The 25,450-nt window shown below is 44.4% G+C and overlaps 1 protein-coding gene across 3 annotated transcripts in view; it reads left to right on the forward strand.

The window, feature by feature from the left end:
* Positions 1 to 25,450, forward strand: part of DZIP1 (DAZ interacting zinc finger protein 1) — a 1,252,063-nt gene that overhangs the window by 477,904 nt on the left and 748,709 nt on the right. For all 3 annotated transcript variants that reach the window (XM_044072991.1, XM_044072990.1, XM_044072992.1), the window contains exon 6: positions 10,187 to 10,327. In XM_044072991.1, the coding sequence (XP_043928926.1) occupies positions 10,187 to 10,327 (141 nt within the window). The remainder of the gene's footprint in view (positions 1 to 10,186; positions 10,328 to 25,450) is intronic.

A 25,450-nucleotide genomic window follows, 5' to 3' on the forward strand; every position in this document is an offset into this window, starting at 1 on the left:
GCCCAAGTACTTGCACCCCTAGGAGGAAAACTTGCTCTGCATGCAAAAAACTAGGAATATATTACCCAGGACTGTTGGGTCTTAAAATTGTATCCCAGGGATACAGATTCTACTTCCATTCACTGCCAACCCCAAGCGGATTGCCAGACCTGCCCCCAAACCACTGGGCAGAGGCCCAAAAGCAAGTACTTTCTCTTCTCAGTATCAGGGCTATTCAGCCTTTTCCAACAGAGCAAAGGGGACAGGGTTTCTACTCCAGACTGTTTCTGGTGCCCAGAAAAGAAAACTCTTGGTGCCCTATCCTGGATCTGTCAATTCTCAACACCTTCCTGGTGGTACCAAAGTTCAGAATGCTTGCACTCCAACAGCTGCTGCCTATGCTGGCCAAGGACTCCTGGCTGGTCACTCTAGACTTAAAAGAAGCTTATCTGCACATCCCCATAAGGGAATCTTGCAGGAAATATCTACATTTCAGGGCAGGCTCTATGCACTTCCCTTTGGCTTATCTACTGTGCCCAGGGTATTCACAAAGTGCCTGGCTCCAGCCATTGCATACTGCAGGCAGAGAAACATTCAAATTTACCCATACTTGGATGATTGCCTGATTCCGGCTGACAGTCAGCAATTGCTACTTCAGCACCTGACATTTGTAAAGAGACTCCTAATTTCTCTGGGGTATACCATCAACGAAAAGAAATCACATCTGGTACCCAACCAAGAAATTGTATTCCTGGGAGCAAGCTTGAACACAACTTCCCAGATGGCATTTCTCACTCCAGAAAAGCAGGTTTATTTGAAAAATTACTTCAGACTACTGGCCACCCAAACCCAGCTATCTGCAAGAAAAATACTGCAAGCCCTAGGGTTCATGGCCTCATGCATTCTCCTAATTCCATGTGCAACACTGCATATGAGGAAACTTCAATGGTACTTCAAAAGTCTCTGGTGTCAACATTCTTAGGACCTGGAAACAGTGATTCCGATCATTCCTTGCCTAAGGACAGAGTTCCTTTGGTGGGCAGAGGCCTGCAACCACAACAAGAGACTCCCTTTCACTCAACCCCCCTGGCGCCCAAACCCGGACAACAGACGCATCAGACTATGCACAGGGGGCTCACATGGCAGGCATATGCATTCAAGGCAAATGGAGCCCAGGACAAATGCACCTGCATATCAATCAAAAAGAAATGTTAGCTGTACAGAATGCACTGGCAGCCTTCAAACACCTTATTCTTCCAGGACAACTCTTGATAAAGACAGACAACACCACAGTCATGTGGTGCATAAACAAGTAGGGGGGAACTCATTCCTACCCACACTGCAGGTTAGCCATGGCTCTGTGGAACACAGCCTTGAGCAACAAAGTGCACCTGCAAGCTCAATTCCTGCCAGGCAGACCAAATTCACTGGCAGATGACAAGCAGAAATGTAATGGACCCGCACGCGTGGAAACTGGAACTCAATTCATTCAAGCTTGTAATCCACAGGTGGGGGACACCAGAGGTGGACCTCTTTGCTTTCCCCCAGAACCATCAATTGAGCAAACTTTGCACCAGAACTCCCCACAGCCAAGCATGGAAAGTGGATGCCATATCCTTTACATGGGAAAACCTCTCAATCTATGCCTTTACCCTGCTGCCCCTCCTCTTGAAAGTACTATTCATGATCAAACAGGACAGGCCAATGACAATCCTTATTGCATCAGACTGGCCATGCCTGCACTGGTACCAAATTTTAAGTAGTTTGACAACAGTGCCACCCTGGCACTTGCATCAGACTCCCTCTCTGCTGTCCCAGCAGGAGGGCCAGATTTTGCATCCTCAGCTGAAAACCCTGAACCTAGCAGCCTGGCTTATTCCCTGAATACATCACCAGCAACCCTCAGCAAACAGGTGCTGGATGTCATCCTTGAGGCCAGGAGGCCTAGTACTAGGAAATCCTATTCAGAAAAGTGGAAAAGATACTGTTCCTGGAGCCATTCTCAGGGAAAGGACATAGCCGTGCCCACCTTACCTCAAATCCTAGATTATCTAGCAGAGGCTGCTCCACAAAGGCCTATCCTTCTCATCCATTAAGATTCATGCCTCTGCCATCTCAGCTCATTACAATACTGAGCCACCCCTCTTCTCTCACCCTCTGGTCAAACAGTTCCTGAGAGGAGCTAACAATTTAAGACCCCTGAGGAGAGCTCCCACTCCTGCCTGGGACCTTAACTTTGTACTAGAGAAGCTCACGCTTCCCCCTTTTGAGCCTGCTGCTATAGCAGAGTTAAAATTCTTCTCTTGGAAAACAGCCTTACTTCTAGCCATCACTTCAGCAAGAAAAGTGTCTGAGTTACAGGCCCTTATGGCTGTGGAACCCTTCATTATCTTCCATGCGGACAGGGTTTCCCTCAGGACTAACCCACCATTTATACCCAAGGTGGTATCCAGTGTGGCTTTAAACCAATCCCTACATTACCAACCTTTTTTCCTAATCCTCAGAATAAAGGGGAAAGGATCCTGCACTCAATGGACGTGCACAGACAGCTTAGGTTCTACCTTGACAGGACTAAACCGTTCAGAAAATCTGCTAGTCAGCTTTGCTACAGGGGCAGAGGGCAAGGCCATTTCAAAGCAAACCATCTCCAAATGGATAGCGCACTGCATCCATTTCTGCTACAAGCACCATGGAAAACATACCCCACAGGGGATCAGAACCCATTCCACTAGGGCTACCTCAACCTCTGCAGCACTTCTCAGGGGGAAGCTGCAACCTGGAGTTCAGTACACCACACACAGTACATTACCACTCACCTATCTTTCTCCCCTTTTCAATGCCAGAGCTGGATTACAGCTTACAGCCAAGGCAGGCTAGCCCTGATGCGGCCTGAGTGTGCCTGCACCCTGCCTTCTTTGGAATCAAAGAATCCGAGTGTGATGACAGCAACAACACGAAAGAACATAGTACAGTTGTTGTGTACACTCACCAAATGTAGATGTTCGAGTGTATTCACTGTTGCAGTCCTATTACCCTCCCCTCTAGCTCCTGACTTTTCTAGTTCTGGGAGGGCCCTGAGAGTTTAAGATATCCACGAAGGTAGAATTGAAGTACTGAGCTGCCTTGTTAAGACTGAGATTCTTGAGAGGAGTCCAGTTGTATCGTATAATTATCAAATTAAATTATAATGATAATGCATATTGTTACATCTTTCTTCCAAGTATGACACTTGAAGTTGACTGAAAGGTTCATAGCCCTGCCTAAAATTGGGCAATTATAGAGCTAGCCCAATTCTGTATGGCTTCCCCACCCTTGAGTATTCATAGGGGTTAGTTAGGCGTACTATGCTATCCTTGCTATAAGGTCAGTTATAAAGCAGCCCTGGCTTACCACCTTACAAGCACCTTAAAAACACTTTTTTTTTTTTTTTTTAAACCAGTTGTTAAACTGGAACCATAATTTTCTTTATCAGCAGCTTTAAAGGTTGACATTTAATGGGAACCCTATGCTTTATTGCATATTAGAGTACAGAATCTCAGAATGTTGTTGATAGAAATATTCACTCTGCATTGAAGGGTGCAGGAAGGCTTGACCGTCTGCAAAAAAATATTTTTTTAATGTAAGATGTTTCAGGTGCCATTATTTTGAGTTTTTTCATTTTACCTGCGGTTTTTGTTTTTTTTTTTTTCAAATCACTCATCACATTCAATGTGAAGTTGCTAATCATTCTTAATCATTCTAAACTTAAAAATAATAATCAATAAATTCATGCTGGTAAAGCTTAGATAATCTGAATTGTCCACCTCAAATGATGTGCTTTCCACCATCTGGCAGATCCAGTTGGCAAGGTTTTCCAGAGCTTGATCTTTATCTCTTCTTTCTGATGCAGCTGATGCAGCCGTAGTGTTTTCTTATCTTTCTTATTTTATTTTTGTGACTTGACTTGATGCAGGTACTCACAGTTCAGGTAAGAGCAATCATTTTTGGACTGTTTTTCAGGGTTTCTCGCTCCATTGCTGTCAGATTTTCCTTGCTGTCATCCTTCTCTAAGATATAGTACCCTCTCCACCAAGAGAAAAAAAAACTGTTCATTTTGATATAACTTTCCTTCTGTATCTTTCGGCAAGACCTTTCAGCTCTTGCTCCCTTTTGGGTTAATAGCATTATTAGTGTTAGTTATTTTTACGTAGCTTTCTTAAAAGCCTTACTGTATTTGCTGTACTTTTTGGAGAGTTCTCTAGTTGTCAGTGGCAGAAGTACCAGTTATATTTGTTGTTGTTACTAAGACTAAAGTTCTATGGTATTTGTTGTTACTAAGACTAAAGTTATGTGGTGGTTGATTACTGAAGATGGACAAAGCTTTCAGAGTTAAGAAATGCTCCCTCTTTGACTGCAAAATATTACCCAGGAAACCCATGGGTTATGGATGGTGTGCCTGGAGCCAGAACATTCACATCCCCCCTACTAATTAGGCAAGACCTTTGGGCTTTGATCCCTTCAAGAAAAGAAAGCTAAACTGATTTTGAAAGGACTGCTTCCCTCAACTTAGGAACCTCGAGAGCTTCTTCCCTTCCTTCAAATACTTTAAAGATATCGATGCTGGAGAATCTGGTTGCAGTGACTGTGGTGTCATATCTTTCCTTTCTGGAGCTGAGACTGTTTCTCACTTAGACTGTCAACAGTCCTGACTGTTCTCCAAAGAAATCCAGTAACACTGTCTTCAGATCATGTTATTGGGTTCTCACTGCCCTTCCATTTCCTGTTTTAGGTTTGCAAGATCAGTCCCAAGTGTATCCGTCATTGATTGTGATCAGGTGATGAAGGTGTTTGTTAAAGCACAGATTGATATAGATGTCATCCCATCCCCTTCTGTTTCCAGAGTGGGTCTGGTTGGGCTTAAGATGACTTCCATGATGCTGTTTCCCCAGTGTGCATTTTTGTACCAGAATCTTTGGACGAAACCAGTACGTTCTTCTGCACTGACTGGATAATGTCCATTGGTACTGATGCCACTGCATCTGACAAATTTGATGCAGATTCTGTTGTCCTCGACTTAAGTCTCCAGCTCCTTCTTCAGCAGTGATGGGCTTGGCATTGTTCTCATTGTCATGTTCCTCAGTGTTTGACATTGGCTCTGATCTCTAATTTGGAGCCATCTAAGCCTCTAGTTTTGGGGACACATCTGAGATCATATTCTGTTTCATTTGGATTGAGATCGGGGGTGGGCCTGGCATCTTTAGGACCAAAGGATTTAGGTGTTGACCTTTGAGTTTTTCAAGAGGAATACACTGTATCTGCATAGATGGCTATCTGTCATCTGTTATAATGCCTCAAACCCCATGACACTTAGATTTCCTCACTACATGTTTCACCCCAGACACAGACATCAGTGAAGGGGAGGATCCCTCAGAGTCCCCTCCGGAGGATACCAGTTTTGGTGAAGTCTTTGAGTTGATGAAGCAGAAGGGTCCTTGGCTCAGTGATGACCTTCCTTGGATGAAGAGGCTGTTTTTTGATGTGTTTAGTTCTGCACTTCTTCCTCCTGGGTGTTGTCTCCCCCTGATCATATGATGGACCTAATGGCAGGATGAGCATGGTGGTAACCAAAAATGACAGTGTTTGCACTGAAATAAAATGATAAAATTTGGAGCCTCCCCAGGACAGACCTCATGTGCAAAAGACCTAGTGGTGGACTGTGTTATTGTGGCGGTCTATACCAGATGAAAACTCTCCAAGGAAAGCCACCCCTAACAAGGAAGCTAGGATGCTGGACTGGATCACATGGGGAAGCAAGTTTATGCCTTAGGAATGTTCTAGCTTGGAGCACTCATCTACCTGACAGACAACAAGGTTCCAATGAGGTGTAGTGGGACAAGAACTAGACTCCCTGCAAAGCTACTCCAGAATCTTGAAAGTTGCTCAAGTCACAGGTGGCTGCAGTGCTTAGCATTTCTAGTCATTCCATAAGACTCCTTCATAATGCAGCAAATGGAACAGTCAGGGAAGCAGGTGCATGTATAGCCATGCGATGTCATGCCTGGCTATGCTTATGCAATTTTGTGTCCAACGTAATGCCTCCTAGAGTGAGGCCTTCCTCTTAAGATATTACGAAGAAATGTAGACGAAAAGCTTCAGAAGAGTGAGCAAGAACTAAAGACACTGTCTTGCCTTGAGAGTGTGCTATGAAGCACTCTAATTAAAAAAATCTGATTTAATTTCAGCTGTTCTTCAGACAGGGGTAACCATGGCAGTATGTGTGGAGGTGCCCTTTAGTAGATACTGCCTGAGAGCAGGCATCCAAAAAACAGAGGCTCAGAGGTTCCTCTTTGGTAAGAAATTCTCAGCATCCCAGAAGTGTACTGTCATCTTGAGGGAGTCAGGAGCCATTTAGCTCTTCAGCTGGACTCTTGGATGGCCATCACATGAGACGACTGGGTGAAGAGCTTAATATCCAGAAGCTATGCAGTCCCATTTTCCAAAGCTCTATAGTTGCCATCTGGCCCTTTTGGAGATGTTCCACCCTACTTGCGCAGAGATGCGGCTAAGGACATTACACAGTTCATCCAAAAAAGAGCAATCCAAGAGGTTTCACAAAACCTGAGAAGGTCTGGTGTTTATTTTAGACTTTTTTAGTTCCCATAAAGTTGAAAGACCTCAGGCCTTTTCTAGGTTTACAGAACCTCAACAATTTTGTGAAAAGGTATAGTTCAGTATGGTCACAGAGCAAACCATACTCATTTGCTTACAGGAAGGGGGACTGGTTGTGCTGTGCTCTGTAGACCTTTAGGATGGTTATCTCATGTAAGAGTAGGCAAGGTCTCCAGAAGGTATCTTCACTTCTGCGTGGAAGCCGGTCATTAATTTTGGGCCTTGCCTCTTGGAATCAGCACAGCCCCCTGGTGTTCACCAAGTGCATGTCCACCTTGGGAACTCAGCTCAGGCTTCAAAAGGATATGAATTTTCTGAAATCTGAGTGATTGGCTCCTCACTGGCACAGCAAGAGTCCCTTATATAAGCAAGGCACTATTTACTCAGTTTGTCTGTCCTTAGTCATTTCAGTCCATATCTGAAACATTTGCCTTGCAGATTGGGAATCTTAAGATCCTTGATTCTAAGGCTTCCATCATCAATATCTGCCTGCATTATTTGTTTTACAGGTACTAGGGCTGATGGTAGCTAACATCGATTTCAATTCCTCATGCAATGTTTTATATGAGAGTGCACTAATCTCAGTCATGAGATGCATTACCAACGGATTTTCATCTTCTCTGCTTGTAGTCATTTGGACTGCGGTGGATTCAGTCCCCCATTGTCTCTATGGAGAGACCATTCAACCTAAAACTCCAAAAGGCCTCAATGAGTGTGGACACCTTCTCTCTGGGAGAGCAGTCCAAGGGATTTGGACCCATGAAGAAGTCAACCTTCACATCAGTACCTTAGAGATGAGAGTGGTCTTCCTAGTGTTGCAGGTCCTTCAGGAGTTCCATTCCCCAGGGATTGATCTTGATACATATGTTGGTTGTACGGAATATCTGCAAGCATGAAGAAACCCATTCTTACTCCTTACATCAAGAAGCCATTAGGGTATGGCAGTGGGTGAGGTCTTCACACTGCTTTCTGGTGGCAACTCGCATTCCAGGGTGGACCAGCTCTCTAGCAGATAGGCTCAGCAGGTGTATTCCGATGCCTCGTGGGTGATCTCTTAGTCCATCAGTAGCCCAGACAATTTTCCACTACTGCAGTGAGCCTTGCTGCAGTCTTTCTGTTTTCCCATCCAGCACTAAGTATAGCAGCTTCTTTACTCTAATCCCTCCACAGGAACAGTCACCTAGGGATCCACTTATGCATCAGTGACCTCTTGGATTCTTCTTCTGTTTTCCCCCATTACAGCACATGACAAAATTCTTTCAGAAAACACCCCTGTGCAAGGTCTCAGTCATTCCTTATATTCCCCCTCTGGCTGAGGCAAATGTAGTTCCCAGTGCTATGGCTTTACCTTAAAAAAAGCTTTTCCTTTTAGGTCCCAGACTGGATCTTCTATCCCGCTCATTCAGTAAGCCTCACCTTGAGATTCAGTCCCTCAGCTGACATGTTGGCTTCTCTAATTCCACTGATGTTCAGGGCTTCCCCCTTCAAAAAATTATTCAGATTCTCTCAGCTTCTCAGAAGACCTCTTTTCATAAGATGTATTGAAATACGTGGAAAATTTGCCATTTGGGCCCTTCAACACAAACAAGGCAGTTTCTCTGTCACATATTCTTCAGTATTGCAGTTTCTTGTGGTTGTTTTGACTCTGGCTAAAGCTACTTTACGAAACAAGCTTCACTTAGCAGCTATTTGCAATTTTCATCAGGGTTTTGATTTGACATTCTTAGCTTCCCAGAATGCCTTTAAGGCCTTTTGATAGGCATCTTTCTTTTGAGACCACCAGCCGTAGATCTTGACCCACCTTGGGAACTTCTTTGTTCTGGAGGCTTTGATGCAGTCAGCAGAACTTTATCAAATAAACATGTGGCACAGTGTATAAGGTCTATTGCAACTTCCACAGAGTTTTTTTAGGAATGCTGATGTAGATGACATCTGTGCTGCTGCTATGTGGTCTACCGTGGGCATCTTTGCTAAACATTACAAACTAATCATGATCTCTTGATACTGTGGTCCTCAGATATATCCTGTCATGGTGTCACCCAGGATTTGTAATAGTTGGGGAGTCTGACCCATCAATCAAGGTGAAGGCATGTAATAACCTGAGATACAGAATTTGTGTACTTACCATTTCACTGGCTCTAGGTTATCCCTTGTTCATCCATCTTGACATTTCACCAGCCTTTCCCCTCCAGATTCTCCCTTGTCACTTTGCTGGCCAGATCTTGTAGAACTAGCTTGAAGCCCGTCTCCCATATACAGGTATATCCTTCATCTTTCTCACTAAGGTTTATATAGCTTCTGTATAAGTTGTTTATCCTTCAGAAAGCATACTGCTTTGTAATGAAGCTGTAAATATAATGTAGAGTTTTCTAACTGAGTTTATAATTTGGTAGACTTTACCAGATTTCAAGTGTTAATGTAAGCACACATTGTAGCTGTTTTTTCACTATAGAGTTTGAGGGCAAATCTTTTTCTTACTAATAAGAAGTGCTTTTCCTACATATCTTCTTGCTATTACTCTATGTGGACTTGACAGAAAGGAGTGATATCTCATGTGCTGTGATTCAGACAATGTATGTATTTTGAGCAAGAATGTTTAAAAATCCTGGTAACATTGTTTGCCTGTATTTTGACTTATTACATGTCACCATCAAGAATGCGTTTGATTTCTGAGAATAATGCTCTTCCATACTTCAAGGGGGTAAAGAAGAAAAAGGGAATAGAAGTATTTTTAGCAAGCAGTGTCTGCTAGCTATTAAATTCTCTACACTGTGTGATTAAACTGCATTAGAGCATATATTTAGTTGTAGGTTGCTTTTTATGGCATTTGCATGGACTGTGACTCCACCAGTTTGGCATCCTTTGGAACTATAGTTTTCTAAACTTCTGCCCCATCTCTTGTCTTTGACCTTCTGCGTGGGATTTTTTCAAGCAGTTCTTACACTGTGGATGACTACCAGTATTAAATGTCACAGATAGTTCTTACCATATCAGTTGAACTATGACAAACTTCTTGACACTGGGTATTTATTACTCAACCCCTGTGCTTGGATGACCTTTTCATCCATTGCTGCTATTGGAGTTCTGTCTAAGTCATACAGGTAAGCATTAATATACCTTTGTATTTTTTCTCCTGCCTTACTTGTGTTTGTTCAGTGGAAAAGTCAGAACCGGCAGACTCTGGGACTGGGCAGTCTCATAGCTCAGCATATTTTATTAAATTTTGTACCTAGCAGAAGGTCATGTGCCTTCAGCATGGCTACTGAGTAGAAAAAAAATAACAGAACTAGTGACTGCAGGAAAAAAAAAAAATCTGAATAATCACCCCAGTTCAGTGGACTTCCTCCAAGATTATCTGATAAGGCAAGTGCATATTTGTTGTTTTTGAATAAAGAAATGTGCAAATGTACAAGTTTGATTTTACTTTTATTAAGAGCTGAAAACTGCTTTGTATGAAGTGGTAACATTTAACTCTTCTTTATAGGTTAAGACTGTAAGATCAGCGTTGTCCTATGCTAATGTAAGAAAGTAGCTGATATGATTTGTTTTTGTCTTTTAGGAACTTCTACTAGTGAAATCTGACATTTTTCGCAAATCTAACCTCGGTACCCTAAGGGATGTAGAAATTCCTGAAAAAGAAGAAGAGAGAAGAACACTTCGGCATGACAACCAAAGTTTAAGGGATCTTCTTCAAAACCAGGTTATGCTTCTTACAAAACATTGAGGGAGAAGTTGGTAGATTGTTTTTTTGTCTTAGAATTTGTTGAATTGTAGTTATGTGATATTATGATGTCCTTCAAGGATGCATCTGCAGTCCTTACAAATGGGTTGTCCTGTCGTCAGGCAGCCCTTCGGTCGGCCGGATTCCAAAGTCTGGGTCTGGCATCGGCTGGTGTCGCACTTCACCCTCACCCATAGCTGCAGTTATTCGGGTATAAAGGCATCAGCCTACGCCATTTTCCTCAGTCTTTCTTAAGCAGAAGCTGTTCGCAAGTGCGGTCGGTCAGAACCAGAGATTACTACCCGAAAACTAAGACTTCTAAAAGCTAAGTACCCGTTGGGGACTCTTTCTTGCCTCAGCCGATGTCAGAAAAAGTGAATAACTGTTTAACTTGGGGAAACAAATACCTCATAAAGATTTCCACTCTTACTGCTTACTAGGCCCAGACCACGGCGCAGCTTGTCTAGCCTGTGCTTCTTTTAACGGCCGGTCGGAGTTTTTCGTTTGCTTATATTATGCCGTCGGATCCTCCGACTTCGCAAATATCTAAAAGGAAAGGACCGACAAACCGCGGTTAAGCCAACTGTCGGTTTCGCTGAAACCGAGCAAGCGGTTCCTCCTTCAGCGAAACTTTCCTCCTGCCGAGGCCTCTTCTACCCTCGGAATCGGCTTCTGATATCCCACCTACTGTTACAGTTTCTCAGGAATTATCAGACACTATTCCTTGGATATTTCACCTGCTGCGTGGAGCTGCTAGGCCACCTGCAGCCATGTCCATTAAGGCCTTTGCCAGGGCTAAAGCAGCTAAAACTACTAAATCTGTGCCTGCTAAGCCCCTCTCACAGGCCTAGCTCTAGTTCACAAATGCTAAGTTTAGCAGAGGATCTCATTTCTTTAATCCGAGGATCCCAACCTCAACCAGACAGGGCCTCTCACCGCCTCCAGAGAAGAGGCCTAGAGCAGAGCCCCTGAGCCAGTGTCTACAGATGATTCCTCTGATGACTCAAATAATACAGACCTCCAGAGCCTTTATGAAGACTCTGATGGTGAGGAGTCCATTCCTTCTGCCTGTCCGCCTGAGGAATTTTCCTTTGGGGAAACCCTGCATGCTATGAGGGAACAATTTCAGTGGCAGGGCCAGGATTTTTCAGATTCTAGAAAAAGGCTTAGAACTTTTCTGCATTTACCACAACATAGGCCTTTAGCCATACCTCCAGTTCTTTCTGTTGTAGATGATGCATTTAATGATGCTTGTATTGCTCCTGATTCTCTGCCTCCGCCCCTGTTAAGCCGATAGATACTACAGGGTCCCGGACACACATTACCCCTTGTATAAGGCTCCCTGCAGATCAGAGACTATCTCCCAAGGACCTAAGGCTGTAGCAGCCACCTCTGCAAAACCCTCCCCTCTGAGAATCCAGATCCTTAGAGATGGGGTAAAAGTTTACACTTCTGCTACTCTTTCAGCTAGGGCCTTGAACTGTCAATTTCACATGATGCAGTATCAAGAATTTTTGCTAGATCAGTTAACCAAAAAAGTGTCCTCGGATGAAACAGTAGACAAAAAATATGTGCAGGAAATGGTACATAACATTCAACAAGTCAGTAACCATTCCCTAAAATGCGGCTATGATGCACTGGAGGCTTCCTTTAGATCAGCCATGACTGGCACAGTCATCAGAAGGCATGCATGGCTAAAAGAACAGGCCTTACCAGACCATGTCAAATCAAAACTATTAGATGCTCCTATGGATAAGATCAATTTGTTTGGCTCTCCTGCACAACAAGTACTGAAGAAGATGGAAGAGAAGGCTAAATCTGTCCAAACAGTAAAAGATTTCTTACAGGTCCAACCTCCAAGGTTTAGCAGGAATTGGCCCTCCAAGACTTGGTCCTTTCCAGACTCCTCCAGAACTCAGAGAGGCAGGAATAGGCGTTCAAGAGGCAGAAGCCAATCCAGGGGTGCTTACAGAGGCGTCAGTGGCAGGGCAACAACCAGCAGGCACAGCCACAGACACAGCCACCACCACAACTACAGGTCAATCACAGTGACTTGGCTCTGGCACCGCCTACCAGGGAACAACTGCAAGCACCCTTAGGCGGGAAGCTAGCCTTATTTACGACAAACTGGCATTACATCACAAGAGACAAGTGGATTTTACAGATAATAGACCAAGGTTACAGGTTTCACTTCCATACTCTACCAGGGAAGAGAGGAATGCCAAACCTACCTCCAAATCAAAAGACAGAAGCACTAAAACAAATATCCCAATTATTAAGGATGAGAGCTGTAGAAAAGGTACCATCTATGGAGCAAGGGAGGATTTTACTCCAGACTCTTCCTGGTACCAAGAAAAGAAGACAAATGGAGACCTATTCTCGACTTGTCCGCTTTAAACACATTCCTTATTGTTCCAAAATTCAAAATGCTGACCCTACAGCAGCTTCTTCCCATGCTGGGCAAGGAGTCTTGGCTGGTGACTGTAGATCTCAAGGAGGCATACCTGCCCATACGACCAAACTGCGGAAGATACCTTAGATTTCTTGCAGGATCAGAGCATTATCAATTCTCAGCATTGCCCTTTGGCTTATCTACTGCGCCCAGAGTGTTCACGAAATGCCTGGCATCAGTAATTGCTCATTGCAGGCTTCAGGAATCCAAATCTACCCATACCTGGACGACTGCCTGATACAAGCGGACAACGAAAGCAAGCTAGCAGAAGATTTACAAAGGGTCATTTATCTGCTACAAGCCCTGGGATACACAGTCAATTTAAAAAGTCAAGACTGATACCATCCCAGAGAATAACCTTTTGGGTGCAGAGTTGGACACATCAAGGCAAATGGCATTCCTAACAGTAGAAAAACAGGAACAGCTACCTCTCTACTTCTTGGCCTTAACAAAACAGAACCATCTGACAGCAAGAAAAGTTCTGCAAGCCTTGGGCTACATGGCATCCTGCATAATTTTGGTTCCTCATGCCAGACTGCATATGAGAAAACTACAGTGGTACCTAAGGAATTTATGGTCTCAACACAAGCACAGCTTGGAAACCCAGATTCCCATTATTCCATGCCTGAAGCAAGAATTTCTATGGTGGGCTCAGGCTTGTCAATCAATCACAGGATTGCCTTTTCACAGTACTCAACCAAGCCAAACCATCACGACAGACGCCTCAGACCTCGGTTGGGGGGCACACATGCTGGACAAGTGCATACAAGGCTTATGGTCTCAAAACCAGCTGCACCTACACATAAATCTAAAGGAAATGCTGGCAGTAAAACTGGCAATTCAGGCATTCAGGCCATTCCTTCAGCAAGGTCTATTGATGGTAAGGACAGACAACACCACAGTTATGTGGTACATCAACAAACAGGGAGGCACACACCCTCTTGCGGATGGCACTGGATCTCTGGAATGTGGCCCTGAGCTACAACATACAGTTAAAAGCAATTTTTGTACCAGGAAAACATCCTAGCAGACATTTTAAGCAGGACTACCACGGATGCCCACGAATGGATGCTGCATCCGGACATCTTCAAAACCATTACAAGAAAATGGGGACTCCCAGAAATAGACTTATTTGCATCCCCACGCAATCACCAACTAAAGAAATTCTGCACAAGGACGTACCACCCACTTGCTTGGAAGGTGGACTCCCTATCCTTCAGTTGGAAAAACCTAGCAGCATATGCATTTCCACCACTTCCTTTGATGCACAAAGTGCTATTGAAGATCAAAGAGGACCGTCCAAGGATCATTCTGATAGCTCCAGACTGGCCAAGGCAATATTGGTACCCATTACTGAGGCGCATGTCTCGGGAACAAATATGGCCACTACCCCTGGTTCCCTTGCTGTTAACACAGAACAACTACAACAATCTGCATCCAAACCTGAAAACTCTGCAGCTGACTGCCTGGAACATTGCATAAGACCAATTAACCCAAATTTATCCCAAAGGGTTAAAGACATTATCCTTGAGGCTCGCAGACCCTCAACAAGAAAAAAATATTCAGCAAAATGGAAAAGATATCTCATTTGGAGTACTGAAAAAGGAGATGTGTCACTGGTAAACATAGCCAACATTCTGGAATACCTGGCAGAGCTCTTCCACACAGGCCTGTCCTATTCCTCCATCAAGATTCATGCATCAGCTATTTCAGCAGAATACGACTTGGATCCTCCTGTCTTCTCACATCCTCTGCTCAGACAGTTTCTGAGAGGAATTAAAAATGTAAAGCCTCCTAGGAAGCCACCATTACCAGCATGGGACTTGAACTTTGTGCTAGAAAAATTGACACTTCCTCCTTTCGAACCAGCAGCAACAGCAGAATTGCAATACTTATCATGGAAGACTGCTTTCCTGCTGGCAATCACTTCAGCAAGAAGGGTATCTGAACTTCAGGCATTAATGGCAGTGCAACCCTTTCTGATCTTCCATCAAGATAGAGTGTCCATGAGAATAAATCCTTCCTTTATGCCTAAGGTGGTTTCCAGAGTTTCTTTAAATCAGGCTATCCACCTACCTACATTCTTCCCTAACCCACAGAACAGGGGAGAAAGACTGCTACATACCTTGGATGTACATAGACAATTACGCTATTACCTGGACAGGACCAAGGGCAATAGGAAAACTGACCAGCTACTGGTAGCATATGCAACAGGAAGGGAAGGAAAAGCAATTTCAAAACAGACAATCTCCAAGTGGATAGGAAATTGCATTAGATTTTGTTACTCCTACCATGGAAGAAAACTCCAGAGAACATCAGGCCTCACTCTACAAGGGCAGCAGCCACTACCACAGCCTTCTACGAGGAGTGGCTACCAAGGACATTTTAGAAGCTGCTACTTCGAGCTCCGTGCATACATTGGCCAAGCATTATAACGTACCTTTATACTCTAGATCCCGAGCAGGCTTTGCCACTGCTGTTTTGCAAGGGATCCTAACTACACCATAACTTTATTTGTCCACCTCCCCCAGTTTGGCTATGGTATTCTACCCATTTGTAAGGACTGCAGATGCATCCTTGAAGGACATAGTACAGTTTTGTACCTACGATAAAGGTAGATGTCTGATAGGAATGCATCTGCGGTCAGGATTACCCACCCGCCCTCTGTGGTGCTCCTAGGGTATTTGCCCATCTTATAGCTAGCTAGCTGGGGAATTATGGTGTATTTGTTTGTATATATGTACATACATGCTTATTTTTTGTGTTTGCTCTCTACTATTTGGAATCATTGGCATTTATCCAATTTTAGCCTTCCAAGAGGGCACCTGGCATCTGGGGCAAGAAACACTGAGGAAAATGGCGTTGGCTGATGCCTTTATACCCGAATAACTGCAGCTATGACGTCGGGTGAAGTGCGACACCAGCCGAGGCCAGACACAGACTTTGGAATCCGGCCGACCGAAGGGCTGCCTGACGACAGGACAACCCATTTGTAAGGACTGCAGATGCATTCCTATCGGACATCTACATTTATGGTAGGTACAAAACTGTACTTTTGTAACCCTACTAAAAACTGCATATTATACTTATCCCTAAATGTTTCTATTGTTCTAATGTATTTGTACTCTGCTTTCTGGATCTTTTCTCCCTGGGCCTCCACTGAAAATGGACATATATCCAGTTGGACTTTCCTGGTAAACAAATGTAAAATAAATAAGTAAATAAAATATTTTTGCCATAAATTGTTTTGTTCATTCGTTATATTCTGCAGTGTTTTTCTGATAAGGGCACTAAGAATGACATCCCAGAACTGATGATCTGATGTTATCCATGTCACTATTCATCGCTGTTGGGTCGTAGGATCCGACAACTTATCAGACAGCTTCTAGGCTCAAGCTCCTCCCACAATGCCTTGCTGTCCTCTAACCCCTCAGATCTCGTTTGTCTTGCTCAGCATCAGAAGTGATTACCTTGGCTCGAGTCTCCTTGGGGATAAGTGCTTAAATATTAACCTTACTTTTTGGATAAATTCTATTTTTTGTGTAGTTTGGTAGTTTCTGTAGCATGTTTGCCTATTTAGCTTTAGTGTATTGTCTTACTCCCCTCCTGTTTCTGTTATTGCAGTAGTAGAAGTAGTAATCTTTTGGCACCTTTTTCATTCTCTGCTTGTTTAGAATAGTAAGTTGTTCTTAAATATTGTGTTTTGTGCTGTTGGTGGTCTTTCCCAGTTTATTGACTTCGGCCTCACTCCCAGTTAGCGATTTTGGTGCTTCCTTTGGTGTTTGGTCCTTGGTTTGTTTTGAGGCCATGTTGGACAAACCAGTAGGCTTTAAAAGGTGTTCCTCATGTGGTCGGACGATGCCCATGTCCGACTCGCTGAGGAGTGCCTCTGTTGTCTGGGTGCTGACCACCTGGAGGTTGAATGCGACATTTGTACCACATTTAACCCCAGGGCTTTGATCAAGCACCAGAACAAGTTATTGTTGAAGGGAATGGTCCAAGGAGTCTGTTGACCCAGTCTCTGGCCAAGCCTGGACAGTCTAACCACAAGAGGAAGGCCACCTCTCTTCCAGAGTTGTCTTCCTCTAAAAAGTCCAGGCTGTCAGATCCCAGTTCCTCAGGTCCGACTCCAGCCTTGGCTCCATCAGATCTGACAACCTCAGATCCCAGGTCACGGGAGTCTACTCCCAGATCCAAGACCTTTGTATCGAAGCCTTTGGATCAGATTTGGACCTGCCACGGATTTGACTCCCTTGGATCCTAGTCATGCAGGGTCCAAATGCTTGGATCCGAGGCGGACGGATCCGTGTCAGATCCCACCATTGTTATAGAGGACTCCCCTTCGGGTTCTAGCTTGGGGTAGTCCACTTCTGCTACCAGGAGCAGAAGCTGATCTCCTGAGGGGCATGGGCAGTCCTTGGGGTCCAGGCATCCATCCCAGTTCAGTCCTCTGCCTCTTCTATGCCCTCCAGGGGCTTGCTACCCTCCGATATGGATAGGATGATGAGGTCCTTCCTTAAGGCTCCGATTGATTTGGGGCTTCTTGCGTCTCCTGCCCATCTGGTCAGGAGCTCTTCTCCTACCCCTTCACTTTCTTCTCCTCATCTGATTCAGGTGGTTTCAGACTTCCAGGCCCTGGGATGCATCGAGGAGGAGAATGGGGCACCTAGAGCCCATTCTTTCTCTACCCTGCTTGAGTCCCTGTCTTCCTTTGCTCGTCCTCCTCAGGGCAGATGGATGGAGTCTGAGACCCAACCTGTCCCCTGGAGTCCTTGGGTGAGGGTTCTGGTCCTGTGTTTTCAGATCAGTCCATTCCTCTTGGTGCTTTGGCCCTCGACAGCTCGGGGCCAGTACTGTCCTAAGGCCAGGAGGAGCTGGGATGCTCTGTTCCCTCTTCTCAGTTGGGCCTGCCTGCCGGGTGTGAGGATGGGGCATCATCCATCCCTTTGGCCTTCCAGATAGTAGAGAGGACATTCTGCTCCACCAGTCTTACCTCCCCTGCTTTCCATGGACCTCCCCAGTCCCTGAAAGCAGACTCTTATTATCCTGTTCCTAGTCAGCCTTTTCAAACTAGCCTTCAGGTGGGAGTTAACCCATTTGGGGTTCCCCCTGTCTTCCATATCCTCCCCCAAGCCCCCTGGAGCAGGTGCCTTAGAAGAGATTGTGCAAGAGGAGGCACCTAGACTCCCCTATGGAGTCTCTTACTGAGGATACAGACCTAGATGAAGGGGACAGGACTCCCAGATCTCCACCCGAGGATGTCTCCTTTGGAGACATCTTAGAAATCCTCAAGTTAAAGGATGGTTGGTCTTCCCTACCCCCATCCTCCGAGGAGTCCATGTTCCTGAAGACTGTCAGGACAGGACAATCTACCTCCTGGGTTCCCCCCTGCTAATGAACTCTTAGATCTTATCACCACCACCACTGATGGACAGTTTTGGTCAAAGTAAGTGCCAGTCAATGCGATTGTGGCAGCTGCCGCCATCAAAAAGGAGTGGGCAGAGCAAAGTATGTCTTTTCATCCCCCTAACCAAGATTCCCAGGCGATCGACAGATATGGAAAGCGAGTCTTTGCCTCAGCTACATTTGGTTTGCAGGCACTTAACTATTTGGCACATTTCACCTGACTTTAGATGGATTTGGTCAAGGAACTCACCACTTCCTTCTGAGTTGTTGCCTGCTTGGGAACTAAGTAAGGTGTCCCCCAAGCTATCTACTCTAACTTCCCTGTCAAATCCCTTGATGAGGCTGATTTTCAGTGCTGCAGAAGATGCCTCTGGAGTGGCCGGTGCAGGCATTGTTATCCGGCACCTCGCCAGGCTGTGCCTTTGCGGGTTTTCTGAGTTCTTTAAGACATCTTTCACCAATGCCTCCATGATGGATCCACCCTCTTTGCCTCTTTGGTCCTTCAGTCAAGGAAACACTCTACCGCAGTGAGCAGGATGGCAAGACTTTGTCGGCTGTGGGAATCAAGTTTTTTACCCCTCAGCAGTCCTTTAATAAGACTCAGTGAGCGGCTAGGAAAGTATGGTTTCAGAAGTCATAGTCTTCCTTTCAAGATGCTCAGGATGAGCCATCTTCTAGAGGTCGGGTCAGAGGGTTCAATGGAAGATGCTGCGTCAGGGGCAGAAGGGGTCCACAAAATCAGGGCTGCAGGGAACCCTTCTCTAAGAAGTCCTCTCAGCGCTCCTGATTTGCTTGCTTGACTGTCCTGCCCCTGAGGCAGTCGTGGGTCATTTTGTCACTGCACCCTTTGGGCTGGACAAATATTACAAGAGATCGCTTGGTGCTAAACATTATTTTCAGGGGTTATTTCATTCCCTTTTCCCAGCCACACCCTCCAATCAGGAAGTAATCCCCGGTGTGCCACCTCATCAGAGGGAGTTAGCTCAGCAAGAAGTACTCAGACTTCTAAAGAAGTGAGTCATCCAAGAGCTCACCCCAGGCCAACGAGAATCCAGAACTTACTCTCACTTCTTTTTGGAGCCAAAGAAGACGGGGGGACCTATGTTCAGTTCTGGACCTAAGCGTGGTAAATCCCTCTGTCAAGTAGTCCAAGTTCCGGACGGTCACTGTCCAGTCCATCATGCCTCTTTTGCACAAGGATGATTGGATGTGCTCCATGGATCTCCAGGATGCGCACTATCATATAAAAATAGATAGGCAGTGCAGGAGAAATCTCCGCTTTCCCCTAGGGGCCAGTCCATTACCAGTTCAGGACCCTGCTCTTTGGTCTCACCACAGCCCCCTGGGTCTTCACCAAGTTCATGGCAGTGGTCATAGCTCACCTGAGATTGCATGGATTCCAGGTGTTTCCTTACCTCGACAACTGGCTCCTCACAGCTCCCACCAAGCATTGACTAGTCGCAGCCACTCAGTACATGCTTCGTCTGTTTGACCGTTTAGGAATCACAGTAAATCTACCCAAATCAAACCTGATTCCATCCCAGAACTTGGAGTTTATCAGAATTCAGCTGAACACTGCGTCAGTGATTGGAGCATTACCTCTCAGGTGTGTTCATCTTATCAGATCTCCTCTTCAGTGCCTCCTAGATCTGTCTCGTGCTCAGGTCTACTTCATTCTCAGGGCTTTAAGGTCCATGGTGGCAGCCATTTATTTGGTGGTGCTAACCAGGTTCTACATGAAGGCTCTGCAGTGGATTCTTGCAGTCCAGTGGTCATCTCTTTTTTTATCCAATGACTGCCTCAGTTCATCTCAACCCGGTGTGCAGGCATCATTTCCTTTGTTGGATTCCTTCTCCCGATCTCCTTGTGGGTAGTGCATTTTCTTTTCCTCCTCCCAGCACCACTGTGACCTCTAATGCTTCCCTGTTGGGGTGGGTGTGGGGGGTCATTACCAGGGAATGACAGTCCAAGGTATGTGGTCCTCTGCAGAGACCAGACTGCACATAAATGTAAAGGAGATGCGAGCAGTTCTTCTCACATTGCAAACCTTTCAGGACTGTCACCCTTTAGGTACCATTGCAGTTCACATGGACAGCATGGCAGTTGTGTGGTACATCAACAAGCAAGGTGGCACACAATCTTATCTGCTTTGTCGCGAGGCCATGAGGGTGTGGGAATGGGCGATGTCCTCAGGGCACTTTCTTCCCGGGAGTCCAGCGTATTAGCAGACAGACTCAGCAGGGCCATCCTGAGTCCGCATGACTGGTCCCTGAATCTCTCGGTGGTGAGAGAGAATTTCCTTTGATTGGCTCATCTGAGCTGCGATCTGTTTGCCTCCTCCTCACAACCATAAATGTAGCCAGTATTTTGCCCTGATTCCCTTGATCGGGGAGTCCCCCAGGGATGCTTTGGTTCATGATTGGCCTCCGGGTCTCGTTTGTCCTTACCCTCCTATTCCTCTCATTCCCAGAGTGCTTGATGCCTCAAGTCCACCTTGATCCTCATCAACCCCTTTTGACCTTGGCAGGTGTGGTTTCCCCTCTTATGGTCTCACCTGAGGTACCCCTCTTGGGTACTAGGTCCCCCTCTGGATCTCATTTCTCACCCCTCCAATCTTTCGATCCCAAACCTTCAGACTCTGCATCTGAGCTTGTGGTTTGTCCACTTCTTGTAATCTTAAATCAGTCCAGGGTTCCATCGCCCTTCAGCGACATTATTCTGGCCTCTCAGAAGGCCTCCACCAGAAAGGTGTATGCTAGTAAATGGAAATGGTTTTCTGTTTGGGCCAAGCAGTGTAATCTGGACCCCTTCTTGGCTCCAATTCCAGGTATCTTATTGTTCTTAAGAACAAAACGAATGAAGGCAGGGTACGGGGTAGTGCAGGAAAACAAAAGCCGAATAAGTAAAAAATACTGCACTACGCCTGCAGGCTAGAAACGTACTGTAAACTGTTTATTCAATAAAACAACAAAGATGCACACAAAGTAAGCGCTTTCACGACATCCAGTCGCTTCATCAGACAACATTCAAAGACAGTGCTCATCCTAAATAATCCTCTACAAAGTCAGCTGACTTAATTAATCACATCAATTAAAGTGAACAAAGTATTTAAAAATGTGTGCATATATAGTACATAACCTATGATATAAAACACATACTCAAAAGCATTTGCATACATTTTAAAAACATTTAAGAACTGTGTAAAAACTATATAAAAATCCTTCTTTATAAAAACAGCATTCTTTATTTATGCCTAAGAGAGCATGCCTTCAGAAAAGGTTTTAATGAAGAAGTACTGTTAAGACCTGGAGATCTTTCAGCATTTAGCAGAAGAATCCATTTTTGTTATGCTGCTTCTGTACGATTCTCCAGGTCCCCCCTCTAATATCTACATCTAATACTTGTAAAACAAAAAATCTAAAACTATGTGTAGGATCATTTTGTAGTACATGTACTGCTAATGCATTATTTCCTTCTTGTTCTTCACATCCCTGATGTGCTCAGCAGAACAGAAATGGATTATTCTGCTAAATGCTGAAAGATCTCCAGGATTTTTATATAGGTTTTATATATATATATATATATATATATATATATATATATATATACACGATATTTATGTATTCAGAGAGAGGCTGTTGTATAATAGAAAAAGTTGAGTGCATACATGGAAGTGTTGATGTTCTTTGTTAAATAGCATCAACATTTATATGTAGGCAGTAGTGAGAATCATTCCCAGAAGGGGAGAGGGAAGACAGAGAGTATACTATTTACAATATATACATTCATGATATAGATGTTAGATTAGGAACGTTTTGAGGACTGATAAATCTACAAGAGGCTTCTAAGTGACTTCCTTTCTCACAACCAGTAAGGGACCTGAATAAAAAAAAAAATTTTGCTGGTGGATAGAATCTGGTTTTGTACTTCCCTGATAAAAAAGTCAGACACTCTCCTCCAAAAAAGGAAGCCAATCTGGTGGTCCCCTGCCATAAACAAACTATACAACAGAAGAAAGAAACTGTTGCAGAAAAGAGGAAAATCCCAGGATGCAAAAAACTCCCTTACCAGCCTCAGTAAGAAGCTAAGATCCCTCATAAAATCCTTCAAAGCTAGTTATGAAAATAAAATTGCCAAAGATTCCAAAAACAACCACAAGGCATTCTATAGTTATGCCAAGAATCTAAATGGCAATGCTCAGATATGCTCTGAGCTACAACAGAATGGCATTAAATGTACTAATCCCAAGGATATTGCCAATATCCTGGCAGACCGATTCAGTGTCAACTTCACCCCCTAAAGGGCCTATCTCAATACCAAAAGATTGCCGAATTCCAGTAATCATGGGCACACAGGTAGAAACTGCACTTTCCAAAGCTAAGAATACGCATCCATGGGACCAGATGACATCTCGGGCTGTGTACTACATGAACTACAAAATGAACTGGCACCTCACCTACGTGTCATGTTTAATCATAGCCTCGCCTCAGGCTTCATGCCCACTGAGTGGCGCACAGCTACAGTTATCCCACTCCACAAGGGGGGATCCACCTTGGATCCCGGGGACTACCGTCCCATCAGTCTGATGAGCCTGCAAGGGCATGGAACACATTATCATGGAACTTATAAACAAAGACATTGGCAACCTTCAAACACTGGACCCCACCCAGTTTGGGTTCGTGAAGGGCCGATCTTGTCTCCTGAACCTGATTGATTTCTTTGAATCAGTCTCCAGAGCTGTGGATGAGGGTAAGGTGGTCCACACAGCCTATCTGGACCTTGCCAAGGCATTTGACACCATCCCTCACTCTGGAATCACAGATAAATTTACTAAGCTGGGCATAAATCCCTATGTCACTCGATGGGTTGCCAACTGGCTTACTGACAGAACCCAGACTGTAAAAGTAGCAGACTCCAAATCCAGCTCCAGACAAGTGACAAGTGGAGTACCTCAGGGTTCAGTCCTGGGACCGCTCTTGTTTGGCATCTACTTCTCTGAAGTACAGGCCAACACTAAATAACTCTGGCTAACAAAGTTTGCAGATGACTGCAAACTGTGAGCCATTATTGAGTCCCCAAATGATATGAATATTCTACAAAAAGGCCTTACAGAAACAGATGCTTGGTGCCAGAGCCATGGGCTCAAGCTTAATACCAAGAAATTATAGTTATCCCCTTTGGGAAAAACCATGTACTCATGAATTACCACATAGGTGGCAGTACACTAAACACCGAAAGTGTGATGAGAAACTTAGGGACACAGGTGGATAGTGGTCTCACCTTCGATAACCACATCACCACAACAGTCAGGAAATCCTTCTTTGTGGCACACATCATCAGTAAGGGCTTTTCATCCAGAAAAAAGGAGGTCATTGTCCCACTGTACTCATCCCTTATGAGACCCATTATAGAGTACAGCGCCTCATTTAGTATGTACCTCACAAGACATCTGCAACAGCTGGAAAGGCCGCAGAAATACCTCACTAAAAGAATCGCAGGCCTAAAGCAGATGCCCTATGCTGACTGTGTAAAAAAACTCCAGCTATACTCTGTGGCATATCGTCTACTCACAGGTGATCTCTGCTTAACATACAAGGCCATGTCAAACCCTGAGCTGCTGGACATGCTCCAGTTAAAGAAATCCCACTCCCTCAGAGCCACATACTCCAGGGATCTAAACCTTGTCATCACAATGAACAAAACATGCTGGAGGGATAGGTTCCTGACCCAGAGACTCCCCATACTCTGGAATAGACTGCCCATAGAAGTCAAGCAGAGCGCCTCCTTGGCCCTCTTCAAAAGGAGCCTTGACGATTGGATGGGAGATAGGAAATTCACCCCGGGGATCACATCAGTTGCCCTGCTAGACAGGGGTCCAGGGAAGTAGATATTGTGGGAAGAAATATCCAGGGAATTGTTATGGCTAGGCTTGTATAGGCCCTAGGCCCGATAGCCTAGTACCAACCTATGAACCTAATTAGAAAAAATAGGTGATCATAGTTTGGGGGCACTTGCAGAATGGTCAAATGTGCTGGAGGACAAACCCAAGTTAGTCTGCAACTTTTCCCTACGATGTTGAGAACCCATTGGTCTGAAGATATCTGTTTCCATACAGGGATGGAATGAGAACTTGTTTGATAGAGAAATAGGGGATAGATCAAAGTGGGAGGGAGGTTAAAGGAGGCTGATGTATTAAGTCACAAACTGGAAATTTTGTCTGAAAGGTACCGTAGGTCCTTTAATGTCTGTCTTTGATTTTTCTTCAAACTTCTTTTTGACAAATGTTTTACCATTTTGCTGTTTCTATTTTCTTTAAAAAAGGGACCTACCTTGGAAGGATAATCCTTCTGCAACTTTGTTACAGGAGACAGAAAAATCTGTTCAATATCCTGTATGATCTTCCCTCTTAGAGGCTTCTGTAGCAGCAGGTTCAAAAAGAGCTTCCCTTTTCAGGGGGCATCCAGTAATTTGGGCTTTGCATCTTCAGGTAAAGATTTCCATCAACAGCATCATAGCTGCATTTGATAGTGTGCCTAGCTCTTCGAGTAGCAAAACTGAGGGAAAATAATAAGGAAGTTTTATTATCTGATGCAGACATGTCAATCAGAAGTTTATTTATATATCGCATAACAGAAAAATATATCTAGTCATATGGATTTGAGAGTTTGTGGCACAGAAAGAAAGTGTAACTGTGGTGTATACTTTTTTTGGGTCTGTATTACATTGGCGAATGCTTAAATGTTCAAATCACTAAAGGTCGACCTTTACAGATCAAACAGTTAAGTGTTCGAAAATGTAATAAAGCAAAACAAAACCAAAAAAAAAAGTACAATTAAAGGGTTTTAGCAGGGGGGCAAGCCCCCTCACACCCCCACTACTTAAATATACCAACTCCAAGATCGCACTTCAGTGCATGGGAGAGCGGAAACAGGAAATTTCCCATTCCCTACACTATAGCGTGATCTTGAAGTTGGTATATTTAAGTAGCGGGGGATGTGGGGGGCACAGGCGGGCTTGCCCCCCTGCTTACACCCTTTAGTTGTTTTTTTTTTACTTTTATTTTTTTTTTTAATTTTTAAGGATATTCGAACATTTAAATGTTCGATCTCTAAAGGTCGACCTTTAGAGATTCGAACATTTAAGCGTTTGTTTATCTAATATAGACCCACTTTTTTTTCCATACCCATTCGTAGGTCTACTGTCTTTATCATTGATTAGAGCTTTAGCCAATGGAAATAACTTGG

The sequence above is a fragment of the Protopterus annectens genome, chromosome 5.part1 (genome assembly GCF_019279795.1).
Source record: "Protopterus annectens isolate FY-2018-M chromosome 5.part1, PAN1.0, whole genome shotgun sequence".
Classification (NCBI taxonomy): domain Eukaryota; kingdom Metazoa; phylum Chordata; order Ceratodontiformes; family Protopteridae; genus Protopterus; species Protopterus annectens.